Source organism: Eleutherodactylus coqui, chromosome 6 (genome assembly GCF_035609145.1).
Source record: "Eleutherodactylus coqui strain aEleCoq1 chromosome 6, aEleCoq1.hap1, whole genome shotgun sequence".
NCBI lineage: Eukaryota > Metazoa > Chordata > Amphibia > Anura > Eleutherodactylidae > Eleutherodactylus > Eleutherodactylus coqui.
The window spans coordinates 104,805,089-104,821,475 of NC_089842.1; the positions used below are offsets into that span (position 1 = coordinate 104,805,089).

At 41.7% G+C, this 16,387-nt stretch overlaps 1 protein-coding gene across 5 annotated transcripts in view; it reads right to left on the bottom strand.

Moving 5' to 3' along the window:
- Positions 1-1,015: 1,015 nt before the first annotated feature.
- The window catches only part of ACOT7 (acyl-CoA thioesterase 7), a 176,990-nt gene continuing 161,618 nt past the window's right edge, over positions 1,016-16,387 (bottom strand). For all 5 annotated transcript variants that reach the window (XM_066607329.1, XM_066607327.1, XM_066607331.1 and 2 more), the window contains one exon: positions 1,016-4,617. In XM_066607329.1, the coding sequence (XP_066463426.1) occupies positions 4,513-4,617 (105 nt within the window). In that variant the 3' untranslated portion in view covers positions 1,016-4,512. The remainder of the gene's footprint in view (positions 4,618-16,387) is intronic.

The window sequence follows — 16,387 nt, forward strand, 5'->3', positions numbered from 1 at the left end:
AGATCACAACTCATCCTCCTGGCTATATATTTTTGGTCTGTAGTTTATTTAGGTGAATATAGAAGTTAATGATAATTAAAGACTTTGCTTTAGCGACCAGTGCCACCTCGAAGCCTGGCAACAGCTCTAACTTAGCGGAAACTGGTATTGCTGCAGTGACCATCTAAACGATTGCTTTCAAATTGAGCTACCGTTCACAAGTTAATAACGTTCGAGTTATGTGCAAAATTATGTGGTCTTCTGATGTGTCCCGGGAGTTGGGACAGTTGTGAATTAAAAGCTTGCCGAGTCGCCTTCAATATTGACCTGTAATGGCCCTGCACCCCTCCGACCCACAATTGAAGGAGCATATGTCCACATTCCCTCACCTGGTGACCAACTGATCAAACCTGGGGCTTCATATGGACATGATGGTTTGTTTCAGAGAGGTAGATGCTCTTTCTAGCCTTTTTCTGCTTTGGCTACTCTAGTTGAGGTCCCGAATGCAGGACTCCTCTTTATTAACTCAGAATTCATTAAAAGGATATCTGAAAATAGATTTTCTAAACCCCTTTGCGGTAGGTTTACATGGAAATGCTGCAGAATTTATGGGTAAATTTTGCAGCATTTCTGCATCCAAAGCAGCATTAACCAAATCAGCTGCATATCCAAAGCCAATTTCAGAAGCGACAGCACTCTCCTCACCTATGAAGTCTTCCGCGGTCAGCGCTCCCTCACATCTGGCACTCAGCGCCCTGTAGTACACGCAGCGCCACTTGTCAGGAGTTACTATGGAATTAGCCATGTAATTTTCCGCTACGTGTAAACAAACCCTTAAAGTTCCTCTTATAACTATTTCGTACATTCAATCATAAATTTTACAATACATTCAGATGAAGACAAACCACATCTACATATTGGAAGCTTATTACAACTCATCCGCTGTGACCCCCTATTGGACATGACACCAGAAAAAGTGATCACCTCCATAATTAAGTGTAATATTAAATTGTTTACATCAGACACGGACACGAAGCATTGTCATATCTATTTTATTATAAATATACAGTGAAGACCTTTAAAATAGCTCCATCTTACACAACACATAGCTCCGGAGGAAAAAAATATATCAGTCTATTGCTGAAATGCTATAGTTGAGAGGTATTTGGTCTTAACACTTTTATATATTAGTTATGAAAATAATTTCACCTCACCTTTCATCTGGCTTTGGCTCAAAAAACTGCAACAAAATTGCCACAAGAACGGCATGTGCAATTCCAGCCGCAAGCAACTCAGAAAAAATATTATCTTAGCTGGCAAACATTCTCCAGTCCTAAAACAAGGACCCTTCTCGTTCAAATGTTAATGAGAGTTCATAAAGTGGTTGTCCAGTTGTAAACTATTGATGGCCTATCCTTAGGATAGATCATCAACAGCAGATTGATGGGGGTCTACTGACTGGGACTCCTGCCAATCAGCCGCTCCCTAGGTCAATGCACTCATGCAGTGAGCTGATTTCTGCAGGAAGCAGACAGCTCCATTCCCACAGCAGTGGCCTGAGTTGGTATTACAGGTAACGTTCCCATTCCATTCAATGGGAACGTGGACTGCCATACCTAGTTAGGCCACTGCAGTGAGAATAGAGCTGTCTACTTCCTGCAGAATCAGCTCACTGCCACGAGTACATTGTTCCAGAGAATAGCAGATCGGTGAGCATCCCAAGAGGCAGATCCCAGCCAATCTACTAGTGATGAGCTCTCCTAAGGATAGGCCATCAGTAGTTTACAACAGGACAACCCCTTTACATGGGGTTTCAAGTCTAAGGAACCTAAAGCTTAATTACTGTAAAATGAGGAATTTCGTAACTTAAAAATATCTTGTCTTTTAATTTCTCACTGTTTGCAATTTTTCTGTTTGCTGTTAGTTAATGGGAACATTTTTGTTTATATCCTCTAAGGACTTAATGTTCTCAGATGAAGGTTTTCTACAATTTTATTCAGTCTAGACAAGATTTTTTTATTTTTTTTGCTAAACACATAATCAACAGAAATCTCTCTTTTCCCAGACAGTTTACTACAGTGTATAAGTGTTGCTAAAAAGTTTAGCTCATACAGCATTGTCTAGTTTCCATACAATTGTATCAAATACTTGTCTGTAGTTTTTTAGCCTCTAAATTGTAGGAAAGAATGTTTATGTTCCCAGACAGCATGCAGAAAAATGGAGAACTTTCATTATACAATAATTAAGCTTAATTTACACACAATGGGATGCCAATTTATGGAGACCTCCAGCTGAACCATCAAAAAAATAATGAGGCTTTTCTAGGATACATCATACTGAGATGCATCTATACCTAGGCAACCATATAGATGGAGTAATTATATTGGATGTATCACAGAGAGACCCATAGATTCCCTGATTGGGTCCAACTCCTGCATTCTCAATACAAATAATGCTCTAGCTGCACGCTGTACCTAGAAAAGTCAAATAGTTTATGCATCTGCTCTATTTCCCATGCTGAAATCCCTGTTCAGGTATAGAATATATCAGAGGGAGATCTAATAGTTAACTTGAAGCTGCAACACTATAGTCATAGAACTCTTAAGACTTGCACCAACAGTGCCTGCAAGAACATGGCCTTGATTGGTGTCCTAAGTCCTATAAGTCCATTTTTAAGCATGGGCCAAGATCTCCACCAATACAAGCACAAAACATAGTCCTGTATGAACTACTATCATCTAATATCCAGATGTAAAAGCCTATCACAAGACAATAAGGCAGAAAGCGGCTCCGAGGCAACCAATGACAAATCAAAAGACTCTGAAGTTCACCATATACAACACTTCAGGTCAGCACCAAAATTAGCTATACAGTCAAGGATGGGAAAAGCTATTGAGATTGGGATTGCTCAATACTGGAAAGAATACCAGCATGGCATGAGCTTACAAATGGGGAGGTGTCTCGGTAGTAAATGTAAACTAATCTCCACAATAATGAGAAGATGGTTTAGGCAAAATTATTTATAAATACTGATGTTGCTCATACCAACCAATCAGATCACATCTACCATTTTAATGGGCATGAGTACAAAATAAAAGGGGACATTTCATTGCCTATAGGGGTGACACAGATCCTCCTTTGAATTAGTTTTCATTCAGGTCCACTATAATGTATCGACCTCTAATATGATTTTCAAGGTCAAGTCTCAAAAAAACATAACCCAAAGTAACAGCACTGCCAATGGGCGCTCGATATGCCCAGCATGTGAAGACTAGGAAAGCCTACTAACAGACATTGTAAATGTATAGCATTTACTCATGGGTAATCAAGCCAATTGAAAATTCAACTTCTACAAGGTGCATAGGTGAAAGCTGTGGAATAAGGCAAAGGGTAGATGCCCTCTAAAGGGATCTTGTCTCCATGATTAAGCTCTATTACAGACCTATTGTATCCAATAAACCAATGGGCAAATATGTACCTTCTAACACCAGTCCATGAATAGACAGTCGAATTGGGAGGGGAGTACTCAGTTACCACTTAACATGTCGATACTTCTTAGCCCCCAACAATTCATTCAAATAGGTACCTAATTTGAACCTACAAATGCCTTTATTTGCGCTGGATACCAAATTCCTTATTGAGTCCAAAAACCACCTGTATTTTCCATGTAAGCCAACTACAAACCTATGCATTTTTATACCTTGTTTTTAAATAACTACCATCTTTTCATTAACCCTTTCCAATCCAATTTTGGATTCAGGGTTTCCTAAAAGGCTTTCTCTTTTTGCTGTTATACAATGGTGCCATCTGCTGGCTAAAGCCAGTGTGTGTTCGCCAGAGAGATTCCGACAACGGAGTGGCTGGCAATAGACGGTAAGAATACCCTGTCGGACGTCTTCTGACATTGGAGCTGTACAAACTTCAATCAGAATGTAGGAAGACGTCAGACAGTGGATTGGAAAGGGTTAATAAAAGAACAGAATCAAGGATGTTGGATACTAAAACAATCATGTTTATGCTCTATGGCTCTGCAAGACCGCACAAGAATATGGATAGTGTTCAGTCACTGCTCTGGAGAGGGGATTCCTGCAGAGGTTCTTGCCACCTTATAGTAAAGAATATGTGATCAACTAGGGCTTGGGACCCTCTCTCTAAGACCCGCATTGTAGCTGCATGGTCTACCTCTATGGTATGCATTTCTTTGCTGATCATAGACACACCATTTGGTTTTATGGTGGAAAAATCTAAAAGGCAAATATTCTAAGTGAAACTTTATAGTTAGCAGGACTTGTAACAAACGTATACTACTGTGTATTGTTACCTATTGACTATCCTAAGTTGCACTACTGCTTATTACCTAGACGTTGCATTTTCTCCTATGGATAAATATAATTTGAGTGCACAAACAACAGTAGAGCCTAAAATAAGTTATAGTATATTTTACATCACATAACACTAGACTCAGTGATCCATTTGGCCAGTGTTCTTGTCAAGCAAGACTTTATTTTCCTGATCACTGCGAAAGATCCCTGGTTATTGTTGGGTCAAGGACTGTGTGTTCATCTGTCTCTTGGCTTTGGTTTGTAGGTAACGGCCTTTTCCTTCCTCAAATCGCTTCTTTTCTTCTTCAGTCTCAAGCTACATAAAGATACAAAAACAATCTGATAAGCATAGTGATCAACTAAAAGTATAAATAAAAAGGAGTATATATATTTATTAATAAACAACAAAAGTACGAAACTTGTAGACACTTAAAGGGTAAAGGCCCATTTACACGGAGCAATGATTGCTCAAAAAAAGCTAAAAAGTGATCGTTTGAGCGATAATCGTTGCGTCTAAATGTGCGCCCATCGTGCACTTTTTGTGCACTGCTAGCTGATCGTTAAATTCAGTCCAACCTAAAAATCGTCATTTAGCCTTTTCAGCAGCTCTCCATGGGGAGTGCTGATAGCCTTGTTTCCAGTGGAGAACAAAAGAATTGAAAGCAGATAAGAGCCCTTGGGTATTAACTGCTTTCAGCTAAGGCTTCGTTTGCACACTTAATTGCTCTTAAGTAGCTGAGTAGCTACTTAAAAGTTTATGCAAAGTGATAACTCAAAGCTGTCACTCAAACTGTCATATGAGCGATCTTTGAGCGATCATCGCTTCGTGTAAATGGGCCTTATGTCCATAATTCTACAGTGTACATAAAAAATAAATGCATGCAAAAATGCGAGTTACTGTGTACTAATCTTGAGTTAGGCCCAATGTCCACAGGCGGATTTTAATTATAATGCATCCGCAGCTCTAGCCGCCCATAGGGATGTATAAGCATCCGCAAGACAATTTAGAACATATGGCTGTGATTTTTTCCCCGGCGCACAGATAGCATGCGCGGGAAGAAATTGCAGCATGCTCTATTTTTCTGTGGATCCTACGGGACGGCTTTCATTGAAAAAGAAAAAAAAAAGCACTGCGCATGCGTCCGGCACGTCGCTGGCATTCCCGGACGCATCCACCATGCTGAAGAAAGAAGATCCGTCCGGCACAAAGGAGGCCCGTGCTGGATCTGGGCAGGTAAGAAAATGTCTATTTTCTGTCCATGTCCGTGCGCGCAGCTGGATTCCGCTCTGGGATTTAGCAGTGGAATCCGTGCGTGCAAGTGGACATTGGGCCTTATAGCCTGCACTACACTCTAGAGCTGCACTCACAATTCTGCATGCAGGTTGTTGTTGAAAACAAGCAGCAAACTTGTTATCAGTCATGTCCATAAACGTTTAGCTGAGCTCCTATGCAGGGGGCAAGTAGTTTTTCCCTCATCAGATGAATGTACGTGGCCTGATGTAAAGATCACATTTCCCAGAATGCAAATGACCAGAATAAGAGTACGGTCACATGGGACAAGTGTTGGGTGCTTAAGTACCTGACAGTTGATCCAATGATTGTCGATCCAGTGCTTTCAGACAGAAGCGATGATTGCTCTGTGAATAGGTGGAGCACACTGGAGATCTCTTCCAGCCGCCTGTCTCCATTCAGAGTAAACAGGCAGTTGTTCACAAATCAACGACTGCCTGTTGAAAGGGGTCCACAGTCTCTTCATGGTGTTAAGGCGAGCTAAAAAGTAAGTGACTCTAACAAGTGAGTGATTCTCACTCATTGGTTTACACGGGACAACAGTCACCCATAATTGCTCTTTTGAGTAATTACTTGGGCAATTATTGGCCTGTGTAATTACCCTAAGTTGTTGCAGATACTAACCCAACAAAGAATGCTGGGAGATTTTGTGCTCCGAAGCCTACAGCTTTGTGAATGCAGCTCTGGAACATAATACTGCCTGTAACTGAGAATCAGTGCAAGATAAGTAACTTTTAACAGTCATTCTTAAAGGGGATTAGCAAAAAAGGACTAGTCTTCTAGAAACAGTGCCACTCTTCTCTATGGGCTGTATCTGGTACTGCAGCACAAAATCATGCCTGCAATACCAGACATGGCCTACAGATAAGTGTGGTGTTGTGTCTGTGGGAGTGAAAAGCAGACACTTTTTTCCAAATCTCAGACAGCCCCTTTATTGGCAGTTATTGGCATCTATAGTATTAAAATCATCCAATGTAATACATTTATTTTTTTCAATTCATTATCAATTCCTAAGATTTTCTCCCCTAGCTTATTGTGTTACTGATGTGAACATACTTGCTGTGAATATTCAGTATGTGATACAAAATTTGTTTTTGCTATTTAGGAGTTTGGGACTGCTGGATTAGAACACCCTGGACTCAGTAATGATGACCCTACTGGTGGCCACCCAGCTTTCCCAGGATTAGAGACAGCTGAATAGGATAAAGAACTCAGAAACTGTTGTCATAAGCTTGAAGCATTAGAAGAAGTGAGGATATGCTATAAAATACCATAAGATCACGGTTACCACAGGGGAGCAGGTTCAGGAATGAAGAATAGGATGATAATGTACATGTTAGGCTTAAGCTGCTTACTGCTCAAAAATAGAAAATGGAAAATTGTGGGAAGATCAAGGAATGCAAAAAAGGAAAAAAAATAATAATCCCAAATATGAGCTTTATGTAATAATCACACCATTAAAGCTGAGGTTTATCTGTACTCTGTCTCTGAGGAGAGCTGCTCGCTCTCATACCTTAAGGCAAAAATGCTACATCTGTCTGACGAGTTGGGCCAAAAATTTTTCCTGGCAGAGTATGACTGATTTTAGGTCTGGAGAGCAATGGAAAAAACTGCTCAAATTTATAACCAGCAGTAATGTTACAGCTTGAAGTGGAAAAAAATTTAAAATCACCCCTTTGTTCGGATTTACTCATGTGGGGTCCATGAGATTGGAGAGTTGACAAGGGCTAAAGCTGGCCAAAGATGTGAAGATTTGCTTGATTCTATCAGTATCTGATATTTGATGGTTACGTTGAATTGTTCTTTACGAAATTTGATGTATGGCAGATGCCTACTTCATCATTGGTGGGTCCAGAATCTCATGACCTTCAGTATAACATCCGTATCACCCCAACTCTTACGCATCATTTATAGCATTGGTCTTATTATATGAGACAGCGAGACATTTTGGGCCAACTCGGACTCCTGGAGTGCAACTGCAATCTCTGCACCTCCTATATAGTCACACTCTTGGCGTCACATCTACCTATTGGCAATAATATATTCGAGTGTGGGTACTATAATCCATTGGTTGGAAGACATTATATGGAGTATTCCTAATACAATTCAACCTGGAGTCACAGAAATATATAGCCCATGTCCTGTTGGAAAGGCTTGGTTCCTAATTGTCATACCCATTAGATAAATGTTGTCCTAAACTGAGATTTCGGTGGAATCTGCCAACAATCTAATTGTATAGAGATGCTCCGATTCAACATGTCTGATACTTTTTTCTAGAAGGAGATACGCTGCAGGCAGCGGTGTCCAACCACAGCGTATTCCCCTCTCCCAATTGAGAACACATGTAGGCTCAACATACATGTGTATGAGGGGGTGAGGAACAGCAGATGGTCAAAAAAGCATTTAGTCAACAATTATCTAAGGTATATGGTGACCTCTATGTCTACCTTGTGTCCAGATTTCCTGTAACTTTAAAGGTGTTGCCCAGATACAATATCATTTTTTAAGGACAGGTGCACAGGGCTTAGACTAACAAAACTAGTGGTACTTACCGGTTCTCAGCCCCAACGCTGTGGTCTCATGGTCCTCCTAGTTTTTGTAGTGGAATGGACACATAACTGTTGCAGCCAATCATAGGCAGCGGTGGTTGGGTGCCATTCTACTGCATCTGAGCCTATATGCCACAAGAAAGGCGCCCAACGGTTGTGGCCTCTGATTGGCTACAGTGGTTACATGGTGTACGTTACACAACAAAGACTGGGAGGACCACGGAGCTGCAGTGCTGGATCGCCATGGCTGAGAATGGGTAAGTACCATTGCTTTTGCCATTTTAAGCCCTGTGCACCTGTCCTTAACTTATATTGTAACTGGACAATGCCTTTAATAGATTGACGGATATCTGAAAAGACCATATGTGCCAGCTAAAGAACCTTCGTAAGTCTTTTCAATGACTTTCAAGCATAGAGTTTACCGCTACTGGTTTTAACTTGAGTCAAACTTTATTGCTATGTTTCCTTTGTACAATCCCCTCGCCGGCTATGCTATACTTCACAAGACATTGCATCGGGTATAATCAAGTCTTTGGCTACACAGAGAAATTAACTTTCAACACCTCTGCGTCGCGCTGAATTGCTTATACCATGAAACTCTGCCTCCTCATCCAGCGCTCATTTCCATCGAGCTTAAAACATTCACATTTTTCATTAAACTTCTGAAAACACCTAGAGGTGCGAGCTGCTATTTTTAAGATTAGTCATACATATGAAGCAGTATATATCTCACAATATGTTCACAGCTCCTCTATTCTTTCAGTCTATTTTATCTCAACAGATTCACTGTACAATCGTTATTTCCAAAAATAGGCAATGTGTAAGGCCCTTACCTGTTAAAAAAGGGTGTAAGCTGACAATACAGCAGGCAAGAAGGCAGCACTGCTACCCTGACAGCCAACAAGGGTTTTAGCTGTTCCCTAAGTGTTTGTGCCTGCTTTGCCTTTTAAAGTATACAGGTTGCCATAAATAAAAGATTCTATACTGCTTTTTAAAGGAACAGTACACCTCAAAATGAATGATAAAAGTAAACAGGAGGAAATGTTTTGCACAGTGTTTGTCACTCTGTAGTTTTTTTTTCAACTCCTGAAACAAAGGGGATTTACTCCTAATCCCTTTTAGGTTGGGTTGCATACCAATGTGGGTGGGGCTTCTCAAAAAGGGGAGGGGTTCATTTTTTTGTTCTCCTGTTGTAGAGTACTGGGGATGGCCCTGTCACAGCCAGTTACCTTACAGACACTGATATAACTATGGAGGATGCAGGGAAAGCGGTTGCACCCGGGCCCAGGAGCCTTAGGGGCCCCATAAGGCCTCTCTTCTCCATACAGTGAGCCCAGTACTATGAATAAAGCAATATAGTTGGGGGCCATGTTACAGGTTTTACATTTGGGCCCCGGAGCTTGAAGTTACGCCTCTGCTTACAGACATGCTTTTATGAAAAGTGGGAGGGAGGAATGGCTGATCTGCTGGTTAATGGTACAACCCACTATACTTTTCTTAAAGGAGACTTCTCACGTAGACTTTTAAAACATATTGGTCAGCGAGGGGATGTGGATCTGCTTTGCCACAGATTGATTTGGCTTTGCGCTAAATCTGGATGCAGAACTTGGGCTACTCAAGTTTTCAACCTGCCAATTGGGATCTGGTCTTCACGGCGGAGTCCCCAAGCCATTGTTCACAGAAGTATTCACAGTTATGTGGCAGCTGAAGCTACACAAGACCAAAGCACAGTACCTGAGGGTGTGAGCACAGACCCAACTAGCAGACTTAAGGCTGGTTTAGACACAAACATTATTGCTCAAAAAAAAATCTTTTGAGTGATTTTCGAGCGATAATCGTTGTCTTCTTTTAGCAAGGTGATCGCTCAAACGTTGAGCGATCACCTTGCGCTCCGAGCGGAGGATGAAGAAGACAAGTGGGGTTTCCCGGCTTGTCTTCTGCATCCAGCTGTTCACCGCTCACAGTGCCCAGCTATTATACATCGGAACGCTCCGAGCGGGGTATGAAGAACACAGCTGGACCGCTCTGTTCTTCATACCCAGCCTATCATAAGGGAGCGGGATACAGCTGAAACAATAGTATCAGCTGTATCCCACTGTGAATTCCTGATAACTGATCACAGATCTTTCAGCAACGATTATCGCTCAAAAGGCGGCTTTGAGCGATTTTGAGCAAAAATTGTTGTGTCTAAAAGGGCCTTTAGCTGAGCTCAAGATAGGTAGTATAAACTGCAGTACAGGAATTAGGCAAGAGGTCAAGGCTAGCAGAACAGGTGCAATATGATAAACCGTCCAAGTCAAGCCAAAGACCTTGCACAGAGAATGTAGTCTAATAAACATAGCCAAGGTCAGGGATGGTGAAGTCACAATAGTCAGGAACAAGCAGGAGTCAGAAAACTAAGAGAGCACACAAACAACTGATCAGACTTTAACAGCAGGTGGAACCAAACTGATTACAGATCCTACTCTGGGGAAGGATGCTTAATATATCCAGGACTGTATGGGGATGGGGTGGAATAAGATTAGCTTTGAGTATGGAGGGGAAGGGGGCACATGCCCTATGGGCAGAAGCTAGAGACTGGGAGTTGGGAAGGGCGCGGTTGGTGTCTGCTGCATGAAGAAGAGGAGTGTTAGGGGGTAGACCAATCGCGGCAGTGGCAACAGGAGTATGATAATATTGACTACATGAATAAATAAATCTTATTAGCGCCAACTTAATCCGCAGTGCTTTCAAGTAATTTATTTATTACTCCACATCAAGCTGGGTACTCATTTTACCGACCTTGGAAGGATGGAAAGCTGAGCCGACCTTGAGCTGGTTACCATGCGGGGATTGAACTCGCAAACTTCAGGTCTACTACTGTAACCTCCCACAAAACCAAAAAATATTAATGCCAAGTTTCATTCTCTGCCATTTTTCCATCAGGAATAGGGACTGGGCACCCCCGTTCATTGGGATTTTTGGAAGTCTCAGCATTTTGACCCCAGTGATCAGAATTTTGCTTAATATCAAGTCTATATCCAGTATTGGGGCTCATTGGTTAGCACTGTTGCCTTGCAGTGTTCCTGAGTTCAAATCCAACCAAAGGCAACATCTGCACGTATGTGCTCTCCGTGTTTGTATGGATTTCCTCCAACACTTCAAAAGCATTAATAGGTGAATATAGATTGTGAGCCCCAATGGTGACTGGACCCAGTGTAAGTGATGATAGTCTGTGTACAAAGCTACAAAATATGCATGTACAATAGAAAGGAATAAAATAAATATACAATGGAAGGCTACAGAGAAAAGGTAAGTTACTAGAACATTGTATCCCTCCTGTCACCTACCACTTAGACACAGGTTAATCAGATTTCTTGCACAAAGACGACTGTTCCTAGTTGGAAAACTCTACAAGATGTTCTAAACCGCTTCTCCTTACAATATAATGCAGTACAACTCCAATGCTGCAGGTAAGTGGATATTAAAGAGTGGTTTGTTGTGAGCGATAATGCTGGAGTAAAGACGACTATGATTGAGCAGGAAGCTGTACATAGGCGGAAGTTGTGAATATCGCTTTCAGATCAGGACATGTTTCAAGACACAAGAACCTGATAAATTAGTGTGATGGAAAAGAAGAGCTAAGCGAGTGAATGTTGTATTGTCCCTCTAGCTCTATACTGCTGTCAAACAAGACAGCTACACAAAGCACTAACCTTGAAGCACGGCTGAGTGGGATTACAATGGCAAGTGAACTTGGAAGATCTTATGATGAAGTGCGTAACAAGAACAGCAGATGTGCTTGGGAGTTAACTGATGAAATCAATTGGATGGAAAAGTATCAAGATTTTGTATTTTTGAAGGAGAATTTCTTCCTAAAACGAAGATGACCTGAACTCCTTGAGTTCTGTGAAGCTATAACTGTTTTTTTCTACCATAGAATTTTTGGGACTACCTCCTACTTAGAGAGAAACCGTCCCGAAAATCAATTGATCTGGATTCTCTAAGCCTTGGTGATCAGCTGAGTATGCTACAGCACTCTCCACTATGGCTCATAGAAAGGGTCAAAAGAACAGAACCTCTCCCCACTCCCCGATGACATCCATATATGGTCTATCAAGGCATATTGAAATAGGTTGTCCTAATTGTAATAACTTTTAGGGTGCTACTACACAAGCATTAGTGTGGGCCACTAGCGTTCGCGTCTTCCCGCCAATTACCAGGTGGCACCTATAAGCACAGGCAATTAGCACTATTAACAAACTGTAACAGCATTAATTACCACACTCACATGTGCCTCCCCGCCATTGTCGGGAAACTAGTGGCTCACACTAAGGCCTCATTCACGCAAGCGATTTCCACAACTATTTGGCCGTGATAAAATGTTGGATGAAAATTGTGACCATGTGAAGCATTGGATTTAAATTCATTCGTTCACATGGGCAATTTTTAAGCGCGTGATAAAATCACACCGTCAAAACGCAGATCGTTTTTGCTTGCCGATTTTTCTCACAGCGTCAAAAGATAGGTCTTGGCCTATCTTTTGATGAAAAACGCATAGACTCCTATGGGAGCTGATAAAATGGGAGGGGGAGGGAGTTTACAGCTGGCTCTATTTAAGCTAATAGAATGATCTCTGCCGACCAATGGAATTCTGCGCTGTAGCGATACACTTGTGTGAATGGACGAGAAAACGCTAATTAATTTCGGGGCTCGATCATGGCTATTCTTCATTATTGCGATTTTCGTCTGCGTGAAAATGCACACGATCGTGTGAATGAGGCCTAACACTCATGTAATAGCACCCTAATGACTAGATATATCATAAACTCTGACTATGGGAACCCAAATTAATGAACCTCCAAGGATCTTAAGAATTGGAATGCCCATTTCCAGGGGTGAAGTGGTTGTGTTCACACAGTAACTTTTCATTAGGGCCCATTCAGATGGGTGTATTTTCGGTCTGTGTGTCTATTCCAGCACACTGACCCATTATAACCTATGAGGCTATACACAAGCGATTTTTCACATGAACATATGGTCTGTGTGAAAACGGATCGCTGCATGTCCTATACACACACACACACATTACAGAATAATTTTAAGTGTATTTTAAGATTCTGCAGCACATTTTTCAGTAACAATTCCGCAGCGCCAACAGTATAAGCCATGTAGCCAAGATTTAAAAAAACATCCACATGGAACAGAAAATTTCCATAAGAATCCACTTGTCAATTTATGCTGTGGATTTTGATGGTGAACTTCAACATTTGAAAAGGTTGAAACCTGCGGTTAATCTGCACCAAAACCTTACCATATCGGTGCAGATTTGTTCACTGTGCATTTGCTGTGGATTTTCTGCCGCTAAGACCCTGCAGTAAATGTGCTTTGCGTGATGGCACGCCGAGGGTACCTTTACACATAGTGAATCTGCTGCAGATTTTGCCAAGTTTTTCCTTATAGAAGCTGTATTGCAGATTTTAAGCCTTGTATTTCAAGGATGAAATCCGAAGCCTAAACAGACATGCTGCAGATTTCGAACTGGCAACATTTTTCAAAAACAATGTAGGTTCGGTGCAGAAATTTTCCACTTCATGTGCAGGAGATTTTAGAGATCTATTCCTTGTAGCTTGTACTGTAAATGCAGCGGAATTTCTGTACCATTTACAATGCGTGGGAAGCCTCCCTTAGGCCATGCCTACACAAATAGGTCGGATTCCGCATGCGGATATCTGCAGCAGAAGACCTCTGTTTGATCGCGGAAATGAATTGCATATGGTTGCGTATGCGTTTGGGTTTTCCACGTGTATGTACGTTTAAGGACAGCGTATTGTCTGCGCAGAAGACTGAATGCAAGCAGGGAATGACATCAGAAAGTAGCCTAACCCCCTGGAAACACCCTTCTATCGCTCAGGCAACATTCTCTTGTGAGAGATGTTCTGAGAGCCTTCAGGACGGGATACTGCTATCTAGGCTCGGATGGTTTATACTACTTTTTTGAAAGTAGTATAAATCACTTAAAAAAAAACACTTGTTCTTGTGGAGCAACCCACTATACTTTTCTTAAAGGAGACTTCCCACATAGACTTTTAAAACATATTGGTCAGCGAGAGGATGTGGATCTGTTTTGCCACAGATTGATTTGGCTTTAGGCTAAATCTGGATGCAGAACCTGTACTACTTAAGTGGAGCAGTCTGGAAAGCATGTTGCTCCTGAAAATCTGTCTTGCATTGTCTGCCCACAAAATCCTATTTTCTTTATTCCATTTGTATCTGGTCTCCTAGCAATGTGCGAGCGAATCCAAGTCCATACGCAATGGAATCTAACGCATACATAGAGATCAATGGAGCGTAGAAGCGTAGAATCCACAGTAAAATAGAGCATGCCACAATTTTTCTTCCACTTGTGGAATCCACAATTCCTTCCCGCAAGTGTGAGCTAACCAGCAAAAGTTAATGTTTTTTAACGCCCATATATTACAGCGTAATATATCCACGGACAGCGATCGCAGAATCCATAATTCAAATCTGTTCATGTGAGGCCCGGCTTAAAGTCTGACGTATTAGGATCCCCGTGCCAGAACACTGGAGTCGCCTTTTGCTTTCCAGCATTCAGTTTGATATTAATACAGTGCAAGTCATAGACCACTTCATTCAGGTCTCTCCTTATGTACAATCTACTAGACAGTAGGAAACACAATTATTTTAAGGTAGAAATGGGACCCCTTGCCTGCTGGTTCCAATTGTTATATCACCAAAGAACTGACCAACTCAGTATACATTGGTGATTTGTATATAGATTAATTCTATTTGCGCTACTTCTAATGCCGAACATATTGGCCCTTTACAAACTTATGATAGATGGCAAGCTTGCTTTTATCTAACTGCTTGCCAAGCATTATAGCAAATTAGTGACAAGTGAATGTTCATGAATGATGATATACACTAATTCAATTACGGACTGAAAAATCCTGAATTCCCAATTGATCTCCATAGCCTTCCCTCACAGGCTCATAGACTATTATCCAGTCCAATCAAGATATTCTGGTTTCCCTATTATGCAATTTACATGTTGTCTTAACAGCTGAGTTCCCATTCTGCCGTGGTGTAAATTGGCCTGACCAGGCTGCTCACATCTCTCTGCCTGGAAATATCAGCTTGTACAAATTGCTCATTTACATTCATGCCCCTGATAAATCCCTGGAAGATCTGCTCAGAGCTGGAGGACTCACTTTATAATCTGTCAAATCTTGACAGAGTAACAAGGTTTCCGCTACAGAACAATTTGAGTTTGTGCAATTAGATCATGTAAGGATTTGCTGGTAACCGCTTCACGTGGTGGAGCTGGGTGGTTTTTCATGTTGGCAGGCGCCTTATTTTGTACCCTCAATAACTATTATCCGCAGAAGATATATTCAAAATGTACATCCCTTCCCATTGTATACATACTGCAGAATATGAAGCTTTTCATAATAGACTTAAAGAGGTTTTCAGTAATGTGAAAAGTGATGGCTTATCCTTAACCCTCTCCAATCCACTATCTGACGTCCGAAGACATTATGATTTAAGGCTGTACAGCTCGGATGTTGGAAGGCGTCCGCTGGGGTTCTCTTACTGTATATTGCCAGCCTCTCTGCTGTCGGAGCCTATCCAACGTGTCACCCCATGCAGTATTGACTTTACCAGCATATAGCTCTGTTGTATAATGGCAGAAAAAGAGTAAGCCCCCTAGGAAAACCAGGATACAAATTGGATTGGAAAGGGTTAAGTTGGCAAGATCAGTAAGGGCCACTATTGAGTGCAGTGTCTATCTACTTCATAGTTTCTAAAAGCATATCGGCTCATTTAAGATTCTGTGCCCAGTACAATCCTGATAAGTGGTTGGACCCCTACAGACCAAACACTGATGGCCAAACCCAAGGATAGACTATCAATGCTACTGTCCCAGAGAATCCTGATTTCCGGGTGCGGAAAGACGGTTGGCCCGAAAAAGATAGCACATACGGTGCGCATTCCGGTCAACCATTTTTACTCCGCCCGGAAAAGATAGTTCTGGAATACGGCGGGAGCCTATGGGAGCTGCCGAAAATGGGAGGTGGGACGGAGTTTAGGAGAGGCTCTGCTAAACTCCCTCCCTCTCTCTGCCCCTTGCCGGCTGCCTCTTGTCCACGTGATTTTTAGCCGCACTGCAGTCGCGACACAGCCGACCGAAAATCGTGTGAAGGAGCCCTAAGTTTTATTTGCAGAATACTTCTCTGGTGCCCTCT